The sequence below is a fragment of the Hippopotamus amphibius genome, chromosome 2 (genome assembly GCF_030028045.1).
Source record: "Hippopotamus amphibius kiboko isolate mHipAmp2 chromosome 2, mHipAmp2.hap2, whole genome shotgun sequence".
NCBI lineage: Eukaryota > Metazoa > Chordata > Mammalia > Artiodactyla > Hippopotamidae > Hippopotamus > Hippopotamus amphibius.
The window spans coordinates 2,001,482-2,021,763 of record NC_080187.1 but is presented as its reverse complement, the minus strand read 5'-3'; the positions used below and the strand labels follow the sequence as shown (position 1 = coordinate 2,021,763).

Sequence of the window (20,282 nt, the reverse complement as noted above, 5' to 3'; positions counted from 1 at the left end):
ATGGCCCCAAATTCTCAAAATCTGATGAAAATTATAAATATACAGATGAAAGAAGTTCCTCTAATGTCAACCACAAAAAGCATGAAGAAAACGACACCAGGGCACACATAAAAAAATTACTCTAAAACCAGTAACAGAGAAAACAAATTTCATGAAGAAAGGAACAAAGTTAAGGATGGCAGCATTTTTAAGAGTGATTTTTGCTGGAAATTTTGGTTTTATACACTTAAAGAAATTCCCTTCTGTTTCTATTTAGATAAAAGGTTTTGTTTTGGCTCGTTTTTAACCAGGAATTGCTGTTTAACCAATGTGTTTTCTGCGTTGAGATGACCCAGTAGTTTTTCTTTAACCTACTGAGGTTGTAAATTGCATCAGTATGCTTTTTTTTTTTTTTTAAATATTTATTTATTTATTTATTTATTTATTTTTTGGGGGGTACACCAGGTTCAATCATCCGTTTTTATACACGTATCCCCATCTTCCCTCCCTTCCTTGACGCCCCCCCCCAAGCCCCCCCCACCCTCCCCGCCCCAGTCCTCAAAGGCATCTTCCATCCTCGAGTTGGACTCCCTTTGTTATACAACAACTTCCCACTGACTATTTTACAGTTGGTAGTATATATATGTCTGTGTTACTCTCTCGCTTCGTCTCAGTTTCCCCTTCACCCCCCGCCCCCTCCCATACCTCGAGTTCTCCAGTCCATTCTCTGTATCTGCATCCTTGTTCTGGTCACTGAGTCCAACAGCACCATTTTTAGATTCCGTATATGTGAGTTAGCATACAATATTTGTCCTTCTCTTTCTGACTTACTTCACTCTGTATGACAGACTGTAGTTCTATCCACCTCATTACATATAGCTCCATCTCATCCCTTTTTATAGCTGAGTAATATTCCATGGTATATATATGCCACATCTTCTGTATCCATTCATTTGTTGATGGGCATTTAGGTTGCTTCCATGTCCTGGCTATTGTAAATAGTGCTGCAATAAACATTATGGTACAAGTTTCTTTTGGGATTATGGTTTTCTTTGGGTATATGCCCAGTAGTGGGATTACTGGATCATATGGTAGTTCTATTTGTAGTTTTTTAAGGAACCTCCAAATTGTTTTCCATAGTGGCTGTACCAATTTACATTCCCACCAACAGTGCAGGAGAGTTCCCTTTTCTCCACACCCTCTCCAACATTTGTTGTTTCCAGACTTTGTGATGATGGCCATTCTGACTGTGTGAGGTGATACCTCATTGTGGCTTTGACTTGCATTTCTCTGATGATTAGTGATGTTGAGCATCTTTTCATGTGTTTGTTGGCCATCTGTATGTCTTCTTTGGAGAAATGTCTATTTAGGTCTTCTGCCCATTTGTGGATTGGGTTATTTGCTTTTTTGGTATTAAGCTTCATGAGCTGCTTGTATATTTTGGAGGTTAATCCTTTGTCCGTTGTTTCATAGGCAATTATTTTTTCCCATTCTGAGGGCTGCCTTTTAGTCTTGTTTATGGTTTCTTTTGCTGTGCAAAAGCTTTTAAGTTTCATGAGGTCCCATTCATTTATTCTTGATTTTATTTCCATGATTCTAGGAGGTGGGTCAAAAAGGATGGCGCTTTGATGGATGTCATATAGTGTTCTGCCTATGTTTTCCTCTAGGAGTTTGATAGTGTCTGGCCTTACATGTAGGTCTTTAATCCATTTGGAGTTTACTTTTGTGTATGGTGTTAGGAAGTGTTCTAATTTCATTCTTTTGCATGTTGCTGCCCAGTTCTCCCAGCACCACTTATGGAAGAGGCTGTCTTTTTTCCATTGTATATTCTTGCCTCCTTTGTCAAAGATAAGGTGCCCATATGTGTTTGGGCTTACTTCTGAGTTCTCTATTCTATTCCATTGGTCTTCCTTTCTATTTGTGTGCCAGTACCATACTGTCTTGATCACTATGGCCTTGTAGTATAGTTTGAAGTCAGGAAGCCTGATTCCACCAACTCCATTTTTCCTTCTCAAGATTGCTTTGGCTATTCGGGGTCTTTTGCGTTTCCATACAAATCGTAAGATTTCTTGCTCTAGTTCTGTGAAAAATGCCATTGGTAATTTGATCGGGATTGCATTGAATCTGTAAATTGCTTTGGGTAGTACAGACATTTTCACGATGTTGATTCTTCCAATCCAGGAACATGGTATGTCCCTCCATCTGTTTGTGTCGTCTTTGATTTCTTTCATCAATGTCTTAAAGTTTTCTGCATACAGATCTTTTGCCTCCTTAGGCAGGTTTATTCCTAGGTATTTTATTCTTTTTGTTGCAATGGTGAATGGGAGAGTTTCCTTAATTTCTCTTTCTGCTCTTCCGTTGTTAGTGTATAGGAATGCAAGAGATTTCTGTGCATTAATTTTGTATCCTGCTACTTTACTAAACTCATCAATGAGTGCTAGCAGTTTTCTGGTAGAGTCTTTCGGGTTTTCTATATATAATATCATGTCATCTGCAAAGAGTGACAATTTTACTTCTTCTTTTCCAATTTGGATTCCTTTGATTTCTTTTTCTTCTCTGATTGCTGTGGCTAAAACTTCCAAAACTATGTTGAATAATAGTGGTGAGAGTGGACACCCTTGTCTTGTTCCTGTTTTTAGGGGGAATTCTTCCAGTTTTTCTCCATTGAGAACAATGTTGGCTTTTGGTTTTGCATATATGGCTTTTATTATGTTGAGGTAATTTCCTTCTATGCCCATTTTCTGGTGAGCTTTTATCATAAATGGATGTTGAACTTTGTCAAAAGCTTTTTCTGCATCTATTGAAATGATCATATGGTTTTTATCCTTCAATTTGTTGATATGATGTATCACATTGATTGATTTGCATATGTTGAAGAATCCTTGCATCCCAGGGATAAACCCCACTTGATCATGGTGTATGATTTTTTTAATGTGCTGTTGCAGTCTGTTAGCTAGTATTTTGTTGAGGATTTTTGCATCTATATTCATCAGTGATATTGGTCTATAGTTTTCTTTTTTTGTGACATCTTTGCCTGGTTTTGGTATCAGGGTGATGGTAGCCTCGTAGAATGAGTTTGGGAGTGCTCCACCTTCTGCAATATTTTGGAAGAGTTTGAGAAGGATAGGTGTTAACTCTTCTCAAAATGTTTGATAGAATTCGCCTGTGAACCCATCTGGTCCTGGGCTTTTGTGTGTTGGGAGATTTTTAATCACTGCCTCAATTTCCGTACTTGTGATTGGTCTGTTCATGGTTTCTATTTCTTCCTGGTTCAGTCTTGGAAGATTGTATTTTTCTAAGAATGTATCCATTTCTTCCAGGTTATCCAATTGATTGGCATATAGTTGCTTGTAGTAGTCTCTCATGATGTTTTGTATTTCTGAGGTGTCCGTTGTTACTTCTCCTTTTTCATTTCTAATTCTGTTGATTTGCATCTTCTCCCTTTTTTTCTTGATGAGTCTGGCTAATGGTTTATCAATTTTGTTAATCTTCTCAAAGAACCAGCTTTTAGTTTTATTTATTTTTCTTGTGGTTTCTTTCCTTTCTTTTTCATTTATTTCTGATCTGATCTTTATGATTTCTTTTCTTCTGCTCACTTTAGGGTTTCTTTGTTCTTCTTTCTCTAGTTGTTTTAGGTGTAAGGTTAGGTTGTTTATTCGATCATTTTCTTGTTTCTTAAGGTAGGACTGTATTGCTATAAACTTCCCTCTTAGAACTGCTTTTGCTGCATCCCATAGGTTTTGGGTTGTTGTGTTTTCATTGTCATTTGTTTCTAGATATTTTTTGATTTCCTCTTTGATTTCTTTAGTGATTCCTTGGTTGTTTAAGAGTGAATTGTTTAGCCTCCATGTGTTTGTCTTTTTTGCAGTTTTTTTCCTGTAATTGATATCTAGTCTCATGGCGTTGTGGTCTGAGAAGATGCTTGATATGATTTCAATTTTCTTGAATTTGCTGAGGTTTGATTTGTGACCCAAGATGTGATCTATCCTGGAAAATGTTCCGTGTGCACTTGAGAAGAACGTGTATTCTGTTGTTTTTGGATGGAATGTCCTATAAATATCAATTAAGTTGAGATGGTCTAATGTGTCATTTAAAGCTTGTGTGTCTTTATTTATTTTCTGTTTGGATGATCTGTCCATTGATGTAAGTGGGGTGTTCAAGTCTCCTACTATTATTGTGTTCCTGTCGATGTCCCCTTTTATAGCTGTTAGCATTTGCCTTATGTATTGAGGTGCTCCTATATTGGGGGCATAGATATTTACCATTGTGATATGTTCTTCTTGGATGGATCCCTTGATCATTATGTAGTGTCCTTCCTTGTCTCTTGTAATAGTCTTTACTTTCAAGTCTAATTTGTCTGATATGAGTATTGCTACTCCAGCTTTCTTTTGACTTCCATTTGCATGGAATATCTTTTTCCATCCCTTTACTTTCAGTCTATATGTATCCCTTGGTCTGAAGTGGGTTTCTTGTAGGCAGCATATAGAAGGGTCTTGTTTTTGTATCCATTCAGCCAGTCTGTGTCTTTTGATTGGAGCATTTAATCCATTTACATTTAAGGTGATTATTGACATGTGTGTTCCAATCACCATTTTCTTAATTGTTTTGAGTTTGTATTTGTAGGTGTTTTCCTTTTCTTGTGTTTCCTACTTAGAGAAGTTCCTTTAGCACTTGTTGTAAGGCTGGTTTGGTGGTGCTGAATTCTCTTAACTTTTGCTTGTCTGGAAAGCTTTTGATTTCTCCCTCAAATCTGAATAAGATTCTTGCTGGGTAGAGTATTCTTGGCTGTAGGTTTCTCTCTTTCAGGACTTTCATGATATCCTGCCATTCCCTTCTGGCCTGCAGAGTTTCTGTGGAAAGGTCAGCTGTTATCCTGATGGGTTTTCCCTTATATGTTGTTTGTTGCTTTTCTCTTGCTGCTTTTAATATTTTTTCTTTGTGTTTAGTTGTCGTTAGTTTGATTAATATGTGTCTCGGTGTATTTCTCCTTGGGTTTATTCTGTATGGGACTCTCTGTGCTTCTTGGACTTGGTTAATTATTTCCTTTCCCATGTTGGGGAAGTTTTCCACTATAACCTCTTCAAATATTTTCTCAGACCCTTTCTTGTTTTCTTCTTCTTCTGGGATGCCTATAATTCGAATGTTGGTACGCTTAATGTTATCAGTGAGGTCTCTGAGACTGTCTTCTAATCTTTTTATTATTTTTTCTTTTTCCTGCTCTGTGGCAGTTATTTCCCCCATTCTATCTTCCAACTCACTTATTCGTTCTTCTGCCTCAGTCATTCTGCTGGTTATAGCATCTAGAGTATTTTTAATTTCAGTTATTTTGTTATCCATTGCTGTTTGTTTTTCTGAGTTCTTATGAACTGTTTCTTGTACTTTCTCTATTTTGTTATCGAGATTTTGTATCATTTTTACTATCATTACTCTAAATTCCTTTTCAGGCATTTTTCCTATTTCCTCCTCATTTATTTGGTCTTGTGGGTTTTTTTCTTGCTCCTTTGCCTGCATGGTGTTTCTTTGTTTCCTCATGGTTGTCCAAACTTTTGGGGTTGCTTGTCCTTGGGTTTTTTTGCGTTATTCTGTGACCAGCAGAGGTTCCTTTATTGTTCGTCTGTAAGCGTCGGTGTGTGGGGAGGGAGAGGGTACAACAGTGGCTCCTTCTCCTGGGAGGGAGTGAGCAGTGGTGCACTGATGTCTCAGTCAGGCTTGGAGGTGCCTGTTGCAGAGGGCGCTGGTGGCTCAGGCGTAAACAGAAAGTCTTAGAGTTGGGCCTCTCTCGGGGGTTTTTTTCTTTTCTTTTTTTCTTTTTTTTTTCTCTCGGCAGCCTCCCTGCTGCTGGCGTTGCAAGGGGTTTTAATCTAGCCCCGCCCGAGTGCCTGAGGGTACTTGTTATCCCTGAGCGCCTTAGGTGGCCCGCAGGGCGTCTCTCCACTGCCTGTTGCAGAGGCGCGGAAAGAGAGAGAGAGGCTATGCGCGTGGCTCCTCCCAGCCGCCAGTGAGCCTGCAGCCTCCAGCCGCCATCATGGCCGGGCAGCTCTCAGGAACGGGCACTCCTCTCCGCGGGCCTCCTCCCTCCTGTCCTCTCGGTCCGTCACCCTACCGGCAACAGTGTTTCCCACACTGAACCAGCTCTCCTGCTCCCACACTCCCGCTCCTGGACCCTCCGTTCAGCCGCGGATGGATGTCTTGGTCCGGGAACGCTGAGCTGCGCTGCGGACCCTCCGAATGTTTCTCACTCCCTCCCGTCTGCCACAGCTCCGCCGCTTCACCCTCTTTGAGCCCTCGTAGATGCCTCCCTACCAGCTATGTCGGGCTCCCCGCAGTCCCATCCGGTGTCCGAGGCCGTCTGCTGGTGTTTAGCTGGTTCTCTGTGAGAATTACTGCGTCCTTCCGTGCATTCCAAATGCATCTGTGGGGAGGGATGCACTCCACGTCTCTCTACTTCGCCGCCATCTTTTCCTCTCTCCCATCAGTATGCTTTATAATGTCAGATGACCCTTGCATTGTGGGGGAAAAACAATTAGTCACAAAGGAGTGCTATCCAGTGCTGGACTTGATTTTCTACTTATGGTCTGGGGTACATTTTCTACGTATGTTACAAAGTAAGATTTCTTGTACTGTCATGTCTTTTTTTTCTTTTAACATCAGCTGGTCAAACTCGTATGAGATGTGTTTTTCTTCCAAGTGACAGAGCTCAAGAGTCAAACGTATTAGAAATCATGCCATAGGGATGTCAATTTGAAGTAGAGCTAAGGTCTTTATTACCATCTTCTGGTCCTTTCCACAGATGGGATTCCCTCAGGAGCTGTTAAACTAAAGGTATCCCCACTGCTATAAAAACACTCCATAATTATTAAAATGATTATACTTTTAATCATTGTGTTACTATCATAAATAATTTTGCTCTGGTAAGTGGCTTAGAAAATAGTTGTTTTCCAGAATCTAACACACCGTTCAACCAGACACATTCTTATCAGCACTCGAGATGGCCTGGGAAGTGGGGGGTATTTGTAAAGACTGGTCACACACAGTCGACTCATGACCACGTTTCTTGCTCTGTGGCACCAATCTTTTCCTCGAGGCTCTCTTCCGAGCTTCGTGTTACACTTTGCCAAATTTTCCAAGGAGAAGGAGGAGAATCTGGCATCGGAAATGTGTGCTTCCCCAAAGAGACACTGAACAGACCTTCCACCTGGACTGTCTCCTCTGAAACACCCCTCCTGCTGTTGGCCGCTACTGAGGCATAACCCCAAGGGGAAGGGTTTCTGGAGACAGAGGCAAAGGCCCCGCAAGGGAGGCTAAGGGGTTCTGGCCTCGGGTTCACCTCTGTTCCCAGGTGAGGTAGGACGTCAGAGAGACTTCCTGAAACAGCATTTTATAATCTTTAAAATCCTTTGTTATTAGTGTTACAGAACCAAACTTGGGTCCACTCGTCCATGCAGTAAAGCTGATCTCCAGACACCGGGTGGTGGAGAAGGAAGGGGCGGCAGTTATTGCAGGCTCCAAGCAAGGAGTCCAGGCAGCTAGTGCTCAGAAGACCCAAACTCCCTGAAGGCTTTCAGGGAAAGGCTTTTAAAGGCGGGGTGAGGGAGGGGGCGTGGGGGGGTGTGATCAGCTTGTGGATGTTCTTCTGATTGGCTGGTGGTGAGGTAATCAGCGGTCAACATCACCAACCTCCTGGTTCCAGCTGGTCTGGGACCTACGTGCTTGTGGGCAGCAAAGAGTTAACTTCCTCCACCTGGCGGGGGTTTCAGTATCTGCAAAACAGCTCAGAGGACTTGGCTCAGAATACTAAGTGTAGCCCTTGAGGAGGAACTAAAGGTCCTTGACTTTGTTTAATGGCTAAACTATTATTATTTTGACTTTGACTGTTTTCCTTTCTTTTCTGTATTTTCTCACTTCTCTGATTAAATGTACTCTTTGGAACTCAGGGAAGTCCTAGGAGGCTAAAGTTTTACTACAAACAAGAGGCAGGCAGAGGACATGGGGGTAGGGGAAGTCTGTCCTGGGAAGACCCCATAGGGTCCTGCTTGGTTACATTAGGACACTGGGGTTTTTTTGACCCCTCCCCAGTCCCCAGGACATTGTTGATAGTACTTTTCCTGATGCAATTTGAACTACAGTCCTGTAAACAAAGCTTCATCAAAATGCCCCCCTGCTTTCTCTTTACTCTCTCACTCACGTGTCTGTTCGTTCCACAAACACGGACCCTGCTGGGGGTGAACGAGCTCATGTCTCTGACCTGGAACGACTCATCTCATCTCCCTCTCTTTGTCATTTCTCTCAGCAGCCCCACCATGCTTTTAAGAACTTAGATTAAGAAGTGATGACTTCCTAAGTCTCTCAGTCTAATCCCAGCTTGTTAGATCCAACTGCAAACTACATGTGAGAAGGTACATAAGTTTTGGTGAACTTAGCACGGTTGCCTGAGAAACAGTCATTATTTATGATGCTTCCATTAAGTGAGCCTCAGGACTGAGTCATCTATAAATACTCAGGTTTTGCAGCCAGGGTACCACACCTGTCTCATCTGTGCCCTCTTAGCCATTTCTTCTGCCACACCCAAGGCTGGGCTCTCACCTGTCCCTTGGATGCTCAGGCTTTGACATTCGCAGAAACACCTGGGGACTTGTCATGAAGCAGCATCCTGAGCCCCACCACGCATGAATTGAACCTCAGTCTCAGGGGTGGGCTCAGTCATGGCTTGTTAGCTCCAAACTAACCTCATGCACACTAATGCTTGAAATCAGACCCAGAGGGACAATGACATTGACCTCTTAATTTCCAATTATGGTTTTAATATTTCATCTAGTGTGTCTTAAATATCTTTACTAAATGATCTTCTCAAAAATCTTCAACGGTTCCTTATTGTCTAGTGAATTAAGTGAAATGTTTATCTGACTTTTTGGGATATCCAAAAATGTAAACCTAGGTAAATTTTTAACTTATCATTCACTTCTAATCTACACAAAAGTTATACAGGATTATTTCATGTTTCTTAAATATCCCTTTCCACCTCTAGCTTCACTCATTCTGTTCCCTCTTGTTCAATTCTTATCAGTCCTTCAAGTCCATCTCAAGCACTCCCTCTTCCTTAAGAGCAGTGTCCTGCCTACGTTTTCTTCTAGGAGTTTTAGTTTCAGGTTTTACATTTAAGTTTTTAATCCATTTTGAGTTTATTCTTGTATATGGTGTTAAAAAGTAGTCCCATTTGATTCTTTTGCATGTGGCTGTCCAGTTTTTCCAACACCATTTATTGAAGAGGCTGTCTTTTACCTATTATATATTCTTGCCTCTTTTGTTATAGATTAATTGACCATATTACTTGGGTTTATTTCTGGGCTCTCTATTCTGCTCCATTTATCTCTGTGTCTGTTTTTGTGGCAGTACCATACTGTTTTGATGACTGTAGCTTTGTACTATAGTCTGAAGCCATAGCGCATGATACCTCCAGCTCTGTTCTTCTTTCTCAAGATCGTATTTGACTATTCGGGTCTTTTGTGTCTCCATATAATTTTTAGAATTATTTGTTCTAGTTCTGTGAAAAATGCTGTTGGTATTTTGATAGGGATTGCATTGAATCTGTAACTTGCCTTGGGTAGTGTGGTCATTTTAACACTAACAATTCTTCCAATCCATGAGCATGGTATATCTTTCCCTCTGTGTCATCTTCAATTTCTTTCATCAGTGTCTTACAGTTTTCTAAGTATAGATCTTTTACCTCCTTGGTTAGATTTATTCCTAGGTATTTTATTCTCTCTGATACAATTATAAATGGGATTGTTTCCTTAATTCCCCTTTCTGATAGTTCATTGTTAGTGTGTAGAAAAGCAACAGATTTCCCTGTATCAATTTTGTATCTTGCCACTTTACTGAATTCATTTATTAGTTTTTGTGGTGGTGTCTTAAGGGTTTTCTATGTATAGAGTCATCATTTGCAAATGGTGACAGTTTTACTTCTTCCTTTCCAATTTGGATTGCTTTTTCTTGTCTGAGTGCTGTGGCTAGGACTCCCAATACTGTTGAACAAACGTGGTGAGAGTGGACATCCTTGTCTTGTTTCTGAAATTAGAGGAAATGCTTTCAGCATTTCACCATTGAGTATGATGTTAACTGTGGGCTTGTCATATGTGGACTTTATTATGTTGAGGTTTGTTCACTCTATACCCACTTTGTGGAGAGTTTTTTACCTTAAAATTATGTTGAATTTTGTTGAAAGCTTTTTCTGCATCTATTGAGGTGATCATATGATTTTTATTCTTCAATTTGTTAATGCAGTGGATCACATTGATTGATTTTCAGATATATCTGCATCCCTGGAACAAATCCCGACTGATCACTGTATATGATCTTTTTAATGTACCATTGAATTCACTTTCCTAATATTTTGTTGAGGATTTTTGCATCTATGTTCATCAGTGATATTGACCTATAATTTTCTTTTTGTAGTGTTTTTGTCTGGTTTTGGTATCAGGGTGGTGCTGGCCTCATGGAATGAGTTCAAAAGCATTTCCTCCTCTTCAATTTTTTGGAATAATTTGAGAAGGATAGGTGTTAACTCTTCTTTAAATGTTTGGAAGAATTCACATGTGAAGCCATGTGGTCCTGGACTTTCGTTTGTGGGAGTTGTTGTTTTTTAAATAAATAAATAAATATTTGTTTATTTATTTATTTACTTATTTATTTGGCTATACTGGGTCTTAGTTGCAGCACAAGGAATCTTTTAGTCGTGACATGTGGGATCTAGTTCCCTGACCAGGGATCAAACCCGGGCCCCCTACATTGGGAGCGCAGAGCCTTAGCCACTGGACCACCAGGGAAGTCCTAAGAGTTTTTTAAATCACTGGTTTAACTTCATTACTGGTAATTGGTCTGCTCATATTTTCTGTTTCATCCTGGTTCAGTCTTGGGAGATTGTACATGTGTAGGAATTTGTCCATTTCTTCTAGGGTGTCCCTTTTATTGGACATGCATGGGGCACGTGGTGCTGGGCCCCACTGTCGTGACCAGCAAAACTCAGACTGGCTTCCCGGTGCTGAGGGCAGGGCCCAGAGCAGCACTACGTCCTCGGCTGTGTAAAAGCCCACTGACCCTGCCAGCCCCACGATTTCACTCTGAGAGAAGTGATTTCCTGTTTCTGCAGTTACAGGCCCGACTTCCTGACCTCGTTCTAAAGAGCAAGGGGTTTCGGTGGGAGTGGGAGATACTGAGAGTTGGTGGGGGCCCAGGTCTCCTCCCAGGTCCTACTCTCTGGGGCAGCGACCTGGGGGAAGTTGCATCTTCGAGTCTCAGTCTCCATCCCACAAGGGACAACACCAACTGCCCAAAGCCAGCAGGTGCTTTTTCCCTGTTCTCTCTCTCTCTCTCTCCTCCCCGCCCCCCGCCCCCCACCATGGTATTCTGTAGACCCTGAAGGTTCCTGGAAGTTATGAATAGCTGTGCCCTGAAGGGCCTGCTTTGCGGTCACGGTTCACAGGAACACAGGAGAACCTGCAGCCCGGATGCCCTGCAGCTGGCAGGATCTCGATTTCCCAAGCTCACCAGGAAACGGTACTCATTTCTCCCTGGCTGACTTCCCTCTGCCCTGTGTGTCCCAGTTCTGAGAGCAGAGCATCTGACACCTGGGTCCAAGCCACCTGTGCTGGTGTCCTGGTGGCCACCCACTGAGTGGGGGACTTCTAACTACAGAAGTGTACCCTCTCCCATCTGAAGCCAGAAGTTCACAGTCTGGGCGTCGCAGGGCCAAGCTCCTGTTGCAGGCTCCCGTGAGGGTGAGGCAGAGAGGGGTAGGGATTTGCTGACTACCAGGTGTCAGGCACTGTCTGTTTGCTTTCATTTTTTGCTTGACATGTAATTGACATATAACATTGTATAAGTTGAAGGGGTACAACACGGTCTGATACATTTATATATTGCAATCTGATTACCGCCAGAGTACTGTTTTCAATACCTTACCCACGTTATCTGTTTCAAGCCTCAGCAACCCTCGGAGGCAGGGACTACCACGATCCCCATTTTTCACCTGAAGACACAGAACCCCGGAGGTCACACAGGCGGTCAGCGGAAGAGAGATCCACAGCCCAGGCCGTGCCTTCACCACTCCGCTCTCCCTCCCCGGGCGCCACCTGCAGGAGGTCCCAAGCTCCACTTTGGCAACACCGCCTTCCCCCAACCCCTTGGCGTTCGCACACTTTCCTCTCCAAAAAGATGTGATACTTCAGTGAGCCAAGGAACAGGATGTCTATCAAGTCAGGCTCTAACCTGAACTGCCTGGGGTGCAGAAGCCTTATGGCCCAGAAAGGACCCCACAGACCATCCCCCTGTTACCAAAGAGGAAACTCTCCAGGAACAGAATAAGCACGGGTTCAGCCAAATTGTCCCCATCCCGTGCCCAGAGCTGGTCCTGCCTGTGGATCCAAGGGAAGTGGGTGGTCAATTTTGATTTAAATAACACCTACTTTCTCATTCATAAAAGTAATACATGAAAGACAAACAATTATAAATAATCTCACCACCCAGGGAAACCACTGTTAACATTCTGTGTAATTCTTTGCAGTTAAAGGGCGTTTAAAGTACACCTTCCTTCAGCCTCCTCCAGCTCCTGGTGACGCTGCAGTCTGTGCATCCCAGTCTTAGGGAAGCCTCACGCCAATCTTTGCCTCTTTGTTCACGTGCCTTCTCCCTCCGTCCCCTCCGTGTCCCTGTTTTCTCTTACAAGGACACCAGACAGTAGATTAGCCCCTGTTCCAGCATGCCTCATCTGAACTACTTACATCTGTAAAGACCCTGTTTCCAAATAAGGTCCCATCCTGAGGTTCTGTGTGGACGTGAGTTCTGGGGCGACACCATCCCACCCCATCACTGCCTGTGTTCACTGCGAAACAGAAACTGGGGACTCTAAGCTTAGAGGATTGTTGCAGAATTAAAAGAGATGCTACAGATCAGGGGGAGGACTGGGGCCTCCTCCTTCTTCCCCAGCCCCCGCCCTGGGAAAGAGGCGTCTGGGGGCAGCCTGGGGTCTGCAGTCTCTCCAGTGCGTGGGCTCTTTCCTGGCACAGTAAACAATGGCTGCTGCAGGAAAGAAACCAGAGGCCAGATAGCAAACCAGAGCTAGTCTAGGAGCCCCCTTAGCCTCCCAAGATGCTGTGATGACAGTGGCCACCTGGGAAGACCCTGCACATCCGGGGGGGACAGGCGCAGATCCTCCAAGGCCCACACCATCGGGAGATACCGCCACCTTGCTCCCATCCCCCACCCCAAGGTCCACGCCCACCCCCGGAGATGAGCAGGTTAACCTCTTGCAATGTCAGTGGATGGCCTTTGCACCCCTTTCGCGTGGGGCACAGGGCACACACAGCCCCAGGGGTGTTGACACCAACGAGGATTCAGGGAGACAGAGTCTTCTGCGCTCGATTCCCCTCCAGCCGTAGGGACGTGCCCAGCGCCACGCCCCTGCCCCTCCCGAGGTGCTGAAGGCGGCTTGCTGCAGCCTTGAGTGGTGAGGAAGGAAGTGCCCTAGGAAACTTAAAATGTGAGATTTGGTAGATTGAAGGTTCGGATACTGTGGATGTTTCTATCACACGTACCGACGTGGGGCCCACGGTGCTGCCGCCAGGCCCCCACCACAAAGGGCAGGTCCCCTCCCCGCCTGCGTGGCCCTGAGGGTTCTTATGAGTATTGCTGTCCTTGTGTTACCCTAACTGGGCAGCAGACACTTGCAGAGCCCTCACTGCAGGCCAGGCCCACGCTCGGAGCTCTACCTGAACCCACGCCACCCTCGCCCGGGCCTGCAGGGGGTGGGGTGACCAGGGAGCAGATGCCCGCGGCAGGAGAGTACCAGACGCAGGGAGAGCCCGGCAGGACCACCGCCTGTCGGGAAGCCGTGCCCAGCGGGACAGGGTGGGTGGCCCTGGGAGTCATGGGGTCCCGGGAAGGGAAGCCCGCGGGAGAGGGGTGAGGGGTGAGGGATGTGGGTGATGGGAGCACCTCGTGCAGGGCAGCCGGCCACCCCCTGGCGCATGTCCCAGGGTCCTGGCTGGCATGGGGCTCTCCAGCCACTGCCTGACTCATGGGCCCGCCCTCCAGGACACAGCTGTCCTCAGTGCTGGCTCAACCTGTCCTTGACCAAGAGCCCAACCCAGGAAGTGTTCCTGATGCTGGCGGCCAGCCTGGACCCGCAGCCCAGACCCTTCCCGTCTGGGACCAACAGGAACCTTCCAGGCTCGGGGACACAGGGGACCTTCCTGCTGGGACTCAGGGGGAAGAAGGCCTCCTATCGTCCCAGCTGAGGAAGCCACCCGAGGGCCTGAGGATGAGTCACGGGGGATTCAGGGAACTGCATGGCAGGCGACCCAGCACGGGCTGGCCAGCCGGCCGGCCTTCCTCCTGTATGAGGCCCTGAGCCCCCTGCCGTGGCCTCCTCTGCCTCCAGAGCCCAGAAGTGCAGCCACGGCTGCAGCCATGAAGTGCCCCCTGCTCGCCCTGGGCCTGGGCCTCACGTGTGGCACCCAGGCCATCAACGTCATCCAGACCATGGAGGACCTGGACGTCCAAAAGTTTCGAGGAGGGCCGGGTGGTGGTGAGCTGCAGGGTGGGCAGGAGAGCTGGGGCCTCAGGAGGCCAAGGGGAGGAGAGGAGGCTGTGCTGTCTGGGGTCCACATTAGCCTGCTGGGGCCGCCCTAACAAAACCCCCAATAGGGCCACCTAAGCAAGACAGTTATCGTCTTGCATCTGGAGGCTGCGAGTCTGAGATCAAGGTGTTGGCAGTGCTGGTTTCTCCTGAGGCTGCTCTCCTGGGAGTGTGGATGGCTGTCTTCTCCCTGTGTCCTTACCTGGTCATCCAATTTCCTCTTCCTACAAGGTCACCAGTCATGCTGGGTCAGGGCCCACCCTAAAGACCTCATTTTGCCTTTGTCATCTCTTTAAAGACCCTGTCTACAAAGAGTCATGTTCTGAGGCTCTGGGGGTTAAGGGGACACATTTCAGCCCCTAATAGGGTCGCTCTGCTCCCCAACCTTTCCCCACCTCCAGCCATATGTCCCCAAGATCCAAACATTCCCACTTGTGTGGTGGGCTCATCCAGGTCCTTCTTTGGGTTCATAGTGAGCTTAGGGGAACTTTCCTCAAGGTGCAGGGGTGGGAGGAGGGTCTCAGGGCTGGCCAAGGTCAAGGTGGGATGGAGAGCCCCCTGTGGGGCTGGGGTCCCATTCCTGCCCCCGGAATGCAGCTCAAGGCCCCTCCCCAGGTGGCCGGGACGTGGCACTCCATGGCCATGGCGGCCAGCAACGTCTCCCTGCTGGAGGCTGAGAACGCCCCCCTGAGAGTGAATGTGGAGGAGCTGAAGCCCACCCCCGAGGGCGGCCTGGAGATCATCTTGCAGAAACGGTGGGTGTCCCCTCCCCAGGGCACCCCCCCCCCACCCCAGGGCTGCAGGCCAGTGGGGGCGGGCAGTGGGCAGGGCTCCTGCTGGGACCTGGCTGCACTGTGGGTGGGAGCGGGGCCCCACAGGTGGGAAACAAGGCTCGGAGGTCCCTGTCCCCTCAGAGCCTCGCCCAGGGCTGTGGAGCAACAGGCGGCCACACAGAGTAACCCCGGGGTCCGTGTGGGGAGAGGCCCCTGCAGGCCCGGGTCCTCGGGGTCTGGGCAGTTCCACCACGAGCTCCTCTGCCCTCAGAGTGGGGGTGCAGGAGAGAGCTGGGTGGGTGTCGGGGGCAGAGACAGGGACCCAAACCCCCGGATTGCCTGCAGGTGCAGGTCATTGCCCCTGACCGCGGGGCCAGGGCGCTCCCGGCTCTTTTCTCCCTGACTCCACCTGACCTCTCGTGGCCCATTCAACCCAGTCACCTGTGAGTGCAGCCGAGGCCCAAGTGACCAGCTGGGCCCCGATGCCCCCTCCACTCGGGCCCCTCCTGGGGCCGGCTTCCGCCCCCGGCCCAAGGTTTGACCTGATTACAGCGATCTGTGCACGGCTCAGGAAACGCCTACCTTCCAGGGAGAAGGACAGGTGTGCTCAGGAGAAGATCCTCGCGGAAAAAACCGAGATCCCTGCCGTGTTCAAGATCAACTGTACGTCCCGGGTCTGCGGCAGGAGGCCCACCACCCCGGGGGGCTCTGGGCAGGTGCGGGGGCTGGCGTCGGGCCCGAGGATGCCCAAGGGCCGGTGGTGATGAGTGACGCTGTCGTGACATCCGCTTCACTGCCCTCCCTGCCCCCTGCCTGGGGCTGTGGGGCCGGTGGCCACGGGCAGGTCCCTGCTGGGCTGTTCCAACTCCCCAAGGTGACTCCCCAAGCTCTCTCTGCTGGGCGGGAGCTTGGGCACCTGAGGGTGAGCTCAGGAAGCATCTGTGCCCGCCCAGGCGGAGCTGAGAGCCACTGCCAGTGGTCGGGGTGCCCCCAGCCCCTGGCCCACTGGGGTTCCTCCCTCTCCTGGAGACGGGCTCCTTCTCTCATCACTCGTTTACTCATTCCTCACTAAATCCAAGATGAGAGAGCGCCATGGGGGGGCGGGGGGGGTAGGGGGCAGCCTGGGCCACCCGGGGCCTCCCTCTGACCAGAGACTGCGTTGGACAAGCACTGACCGACGCAAGGGCGCCCGCCCCTGGGGCTCCAGAGCCACCTGCCCTCACTGGGTCTGGACGCAGGCGCTGCCCCAAAGCTCCGGACACTGCGGTGCAGCCGCTGGCGCCCGCTGGCCTCGGTCAGGGCGAGCCCCACCCCCACTGCCCCGGCTCCAACAGCTCAGGGCTGCCCAGTCTCACCCAAGATCGGTGTGACAGACCCCTTTCCTGACCACTCTGGGTCCGGGGTGTGGGGGGTGGAGCATCTTGGATTGAGTGGTAGGTGTTCCCGAGTCCAGGACGTGGCGGGATGTCTCTGGTGGACCTGTAGTTGACATCGAGGGCTTCCCAGGCCACGTGTGCCTGGGGGTGGCTCTGGGGAAGGGGCCACCCCATGTCGGGTGGGGGGTGCAGGAGGCGCTCCCCGCCCAGTCCTCGCCAGGTGGTGGCTGACCATCCCTCCCCGTCCTGCTGGAACTTACTCACGCCCCGTCTGGGTCCCTCTTCCAGCCCTGGGCGAGAACAAGATCTCCGTGCTGGACACTGACTATGAAAACTTCCTGCTCTTCTGCATGGAAAACACCGCCCACCCCGAGGACAACCTGGCCTGCCAGTGCCTGGGTACACGCCCCACCCCTGCTTCACCCCTGCTTCGTGGGGACCTCACTGCGAAGCGGGGAGCAGGGGGCAGGGGGTGGGGCTTGTTACCGCAGGAGGAGGAGGAGGCGTGAGGGGTCCCCTTGCCCTGTCGGGAGAGGGTGGCCGCATACAGGGCCCGGCATCCTGTGGGCCTGTGGGTGACTGGGGACAGGGGACAGACATGCAGGCTGAGGGGCAGGCAGGCTGCAAGCACTGTGACGGCTGTGGCCACCTCGATGGAGCCAACAGCCTTTGTTACCAGGGAGTTTCAATTATTTCACCAAATGAGAGCTCAGATACAAAGACATCTTTCAACTATAACAACCTGAAAACAAATGTGGGCGACATTTTCATTGTCACAGAAGAAGTGCCATTGGGCATACCCAGGGCCCCGGAGGTGGCCGTGGCCGGCGGGCCGTGGAGGCTTCTGGTCATAAGTCAGCCGGGGGTGGGGGAGGAGGAGACCCAGGCAGCCGCTGGGGAGGTGCCTTTCCTCTATGACCCTGCAGACCGCCCCCCCACAACCACCTCCCCACCCCTCGATGCCCTGGGAGGAAGAGGAGGGGACTGGGCTGCGGGCGGAGGGCAGGGGGCTGAGCCCTGCAGACCACCCTGGGAAGTGGGCCAGACTAAGCTCTGCTGACCCCAGCTGCTCTCCCTCCTGAGTGGGCCCCTCAGGGTCCCCAAACTCTCAGGGTGGGGGTGGGGCCCAGGGACTGACCCCTGCCCCCACAGCCAGGACCCTGAAGGTGGACAACAAGGTCATGGAGAAATGCAACAGAGCCCTCAAGCCTCTGCTCCTGCTCATCCGGCTCTTCTTCACCCCAGCTCAGCTGGAAGGTGAGCACCCAGGCTCCGCCTGCGCTCCCCGGGGCAGAAAGCCTTCAGCCCCGGACGACTTCCTCCCATGGTGGCCCCCATTCTCCCCAGGCCTCCCGGGAGGAAGGGGTGGGGGTGCAGAACCCCCGAGGTGGGCCCCCTCCTCACCCCCAGCCAGGCCCCTCTGTCCCCTGGGAGTGTCCAGTCCCGACCTGACCCTCCCCCATGGCCCTCCCTCCCCCACAGAGCAGTGCCACATCTAGGTGAGCTCCTGCCATCGCCTCCGGGGTAACGCACTGCTCTGCCCCATGTCCTGGGCACATGCACGAGGTAGGGGTGGGGTGGGGGTCTTGGTGGGGCCCGGGCTACCCCCATTAGGCCCTGGGGGCCCCCTGCGGGAATGACTGGAAGCTGGGGTCTCTCCTGGTGACTGCAGAGCCGGCTGGATGCATGCCCACTCTCTTGGGGTGTCCTGGCCTTGCTCACCACTGACCTCCCTCTGCTCCTTCTGGGCAGGGCCGAGGGCCCAGATGGAGGCCCAGGAAGTGGGCACCGGTGATGGCCACTCCACCTGAGGCGGGAGGCAGGGGTCCCTCTCCCAAGGAGGAGCCATCCTGCACCCCCAGCTGGGCAGGGGCTGGCGAGGCTCCAGCAGAGTCCCCAGGAATCACTGGGGAGCCCTATGTCCATTTCAGGGCCCGGAGCCTTGGCCCCTCTGGGGATAGACAACGTCACCCCCACCTCCCCTATCAGTGGGATCAGGAGGGACCAGGACCAAAGTCATCTCTCCTGGGACCCGGGCCCCTCTGGGCCCCGCCTGGGGTCTCCCGCTGGGGGCCACTCCTCCTTCAGCAATAAAGGCATAAACCAGTGCGTGCTCCTGTCTGAGTCTTTCCTGCTGATGTTTGTGGGCTGGGGGCCCGGGCGGTGGAGGACGGGGTGCTCAGAGGCGGACAGCAGGCCCCGGATCCAGGGCATCTGCCGCACAGGCTCCATCACACCTGGGGTCCGGCCCACATCATCGTCCGTGGCTCTTTTAAACTTTCAGGAAACAGGTAGGGATGCCACAGAGTTATCTGCCAGTTAACTTCACGTGTTTAGCCAACACCCAAACTCCACAAAGGACAGGAGATGGAAAATTGCTGTCGTTTAGTCTAATAGATATTGGTATAGAAACCTGAGCAAGTTGCTTGCGGGTCACATTCTGCCCTTTTGTACAACTGCAGCCCCATGACCCTCACGGCCCTCTTTCACAAACATAAAGGTAATCGCTGCTAGTAAGACGGTTGATATCAAACTTCACACGCCAAAAACCCATTGATCTTTTCTGTGCTAAAATGAAATAGATTTTCCCTGGATAGAGGAGCTGAACAAAAGAGGTCACAGTTGGAGGAGACTTGTTCTGCAAGCTCTTTTGAGCATCACAAATGGAAAAAGGGTCTATAGCAACAGATATGGGGATTTTTAAATAATAAGAACAATTTACATATAACATAATATACACACATATTGATATACGTATAGTTACATATAATAACAATTTATGTATAATATTAAAGTTTTGAAAATATAGGTAAAGTGGATACATTTCTAGAAAAATATCAAATACTAATATTGGCTAAAAGAGAAAACTTTGAAAGAACGAGAACTCTAGAAAATAAAGAATAGTTCCGGACCGTCTCGGTCTATGGGTGAGATGGACCCTGGCTCACACACTCTGCTCCAGGGCACAGAGAGATGGGGAGTCTGGACTGTCCTCTAACACCAACCTGGACGGGATGATACAGGAGATGAAAAAAGAGCAGAGCCTTCACCTTTTGGAATAAAGACACAAATACCCAAATAATTTATCAGCAGGTTGAATCCAACAATGTACTCAGCATATCATGATTTAAGCCAGAAAATCAAGGATGTTTCCACATTAGAAAATATATATTTGTTAACAGATTAAGGGAGGAACACCCATATAAGCACTGTTAATTGATTTTAAAATAAGTATTGCAAAAACATCATATCCCATTCATGAGGCAAATTCTTTACACATCAGGAGGGTCATTCAACAAAAGCTGGCTTTGCTGCATTCACAAACAACCCTAAAGTCTCAGTGGCTCAAAACATCAAAGATTTATTTCTTGTATGTGAGAAGTCTCCTTTGCAGGTTGGCAGGAGTGTCTGCGCCTCATGGTCACTCAAGGATGCAACAGCCACCACCCACGAGGTTGCTGGTCACCATGTCAGAGGGGAAACATGGACATCCAGAGGGTTGAACCGTCCACCCAGTGCCCT

At 49.1% G+C, this 20,282-nt stretch overlaps 1 protein-coding gene across 1 annotated transcript; it reads left to right on the top strand.

The window, feature by feature from the left end:
* The first annotated feature begins 14,442 nt into the window (after window positions 1-14,442).
* Window positions 14,443-17,924, top strand: PAEP (progestagen associated endometrial protein). Its single transcript, XM_057723729.1, has 6 exons — window positions 14,443-14,537; window position 14,572; window positions 15,227-15,366; window positions 15,974-16,047; window positions 17,049-17,159; window positions 17,917-17,924. Exons 1-6 carry the CDS (start codon window positions 14,443-14,445, stop codon window positions 17,922-17,924), a joined length of 429 nt encoding a protein of 142 aa, XP_057579712.1.
* Window positions 17,925-20,282: the final 2,358 nt, after the last annotated feature.

Excerpts from the sequence above, each read along its gene's own strand:
- PAEP (XM_057723729.1), top strand. The coding sequence starts at position 14,443 with ATGAAGTGCCCCCTGCTCGCCCTGGGCCTGGGCCTCACGTGTGGCACC. Across the intron at positions 15,367-15,973 it reads GAGATCATCTTGCAGAAACG|GGAGAAGGACAGGTGTGCTC; the intron begins GTGGGTGTCCCC and ends CCTACCTTCCAG. Across the intron at positions 16,048-17,048 it reads TGCCGTGTTCAAGATCAACT|CCCTGGGCGAGAACAAGATC; the intron begins GTACGTCCCGGG and ends TCCCTCTTCCAG.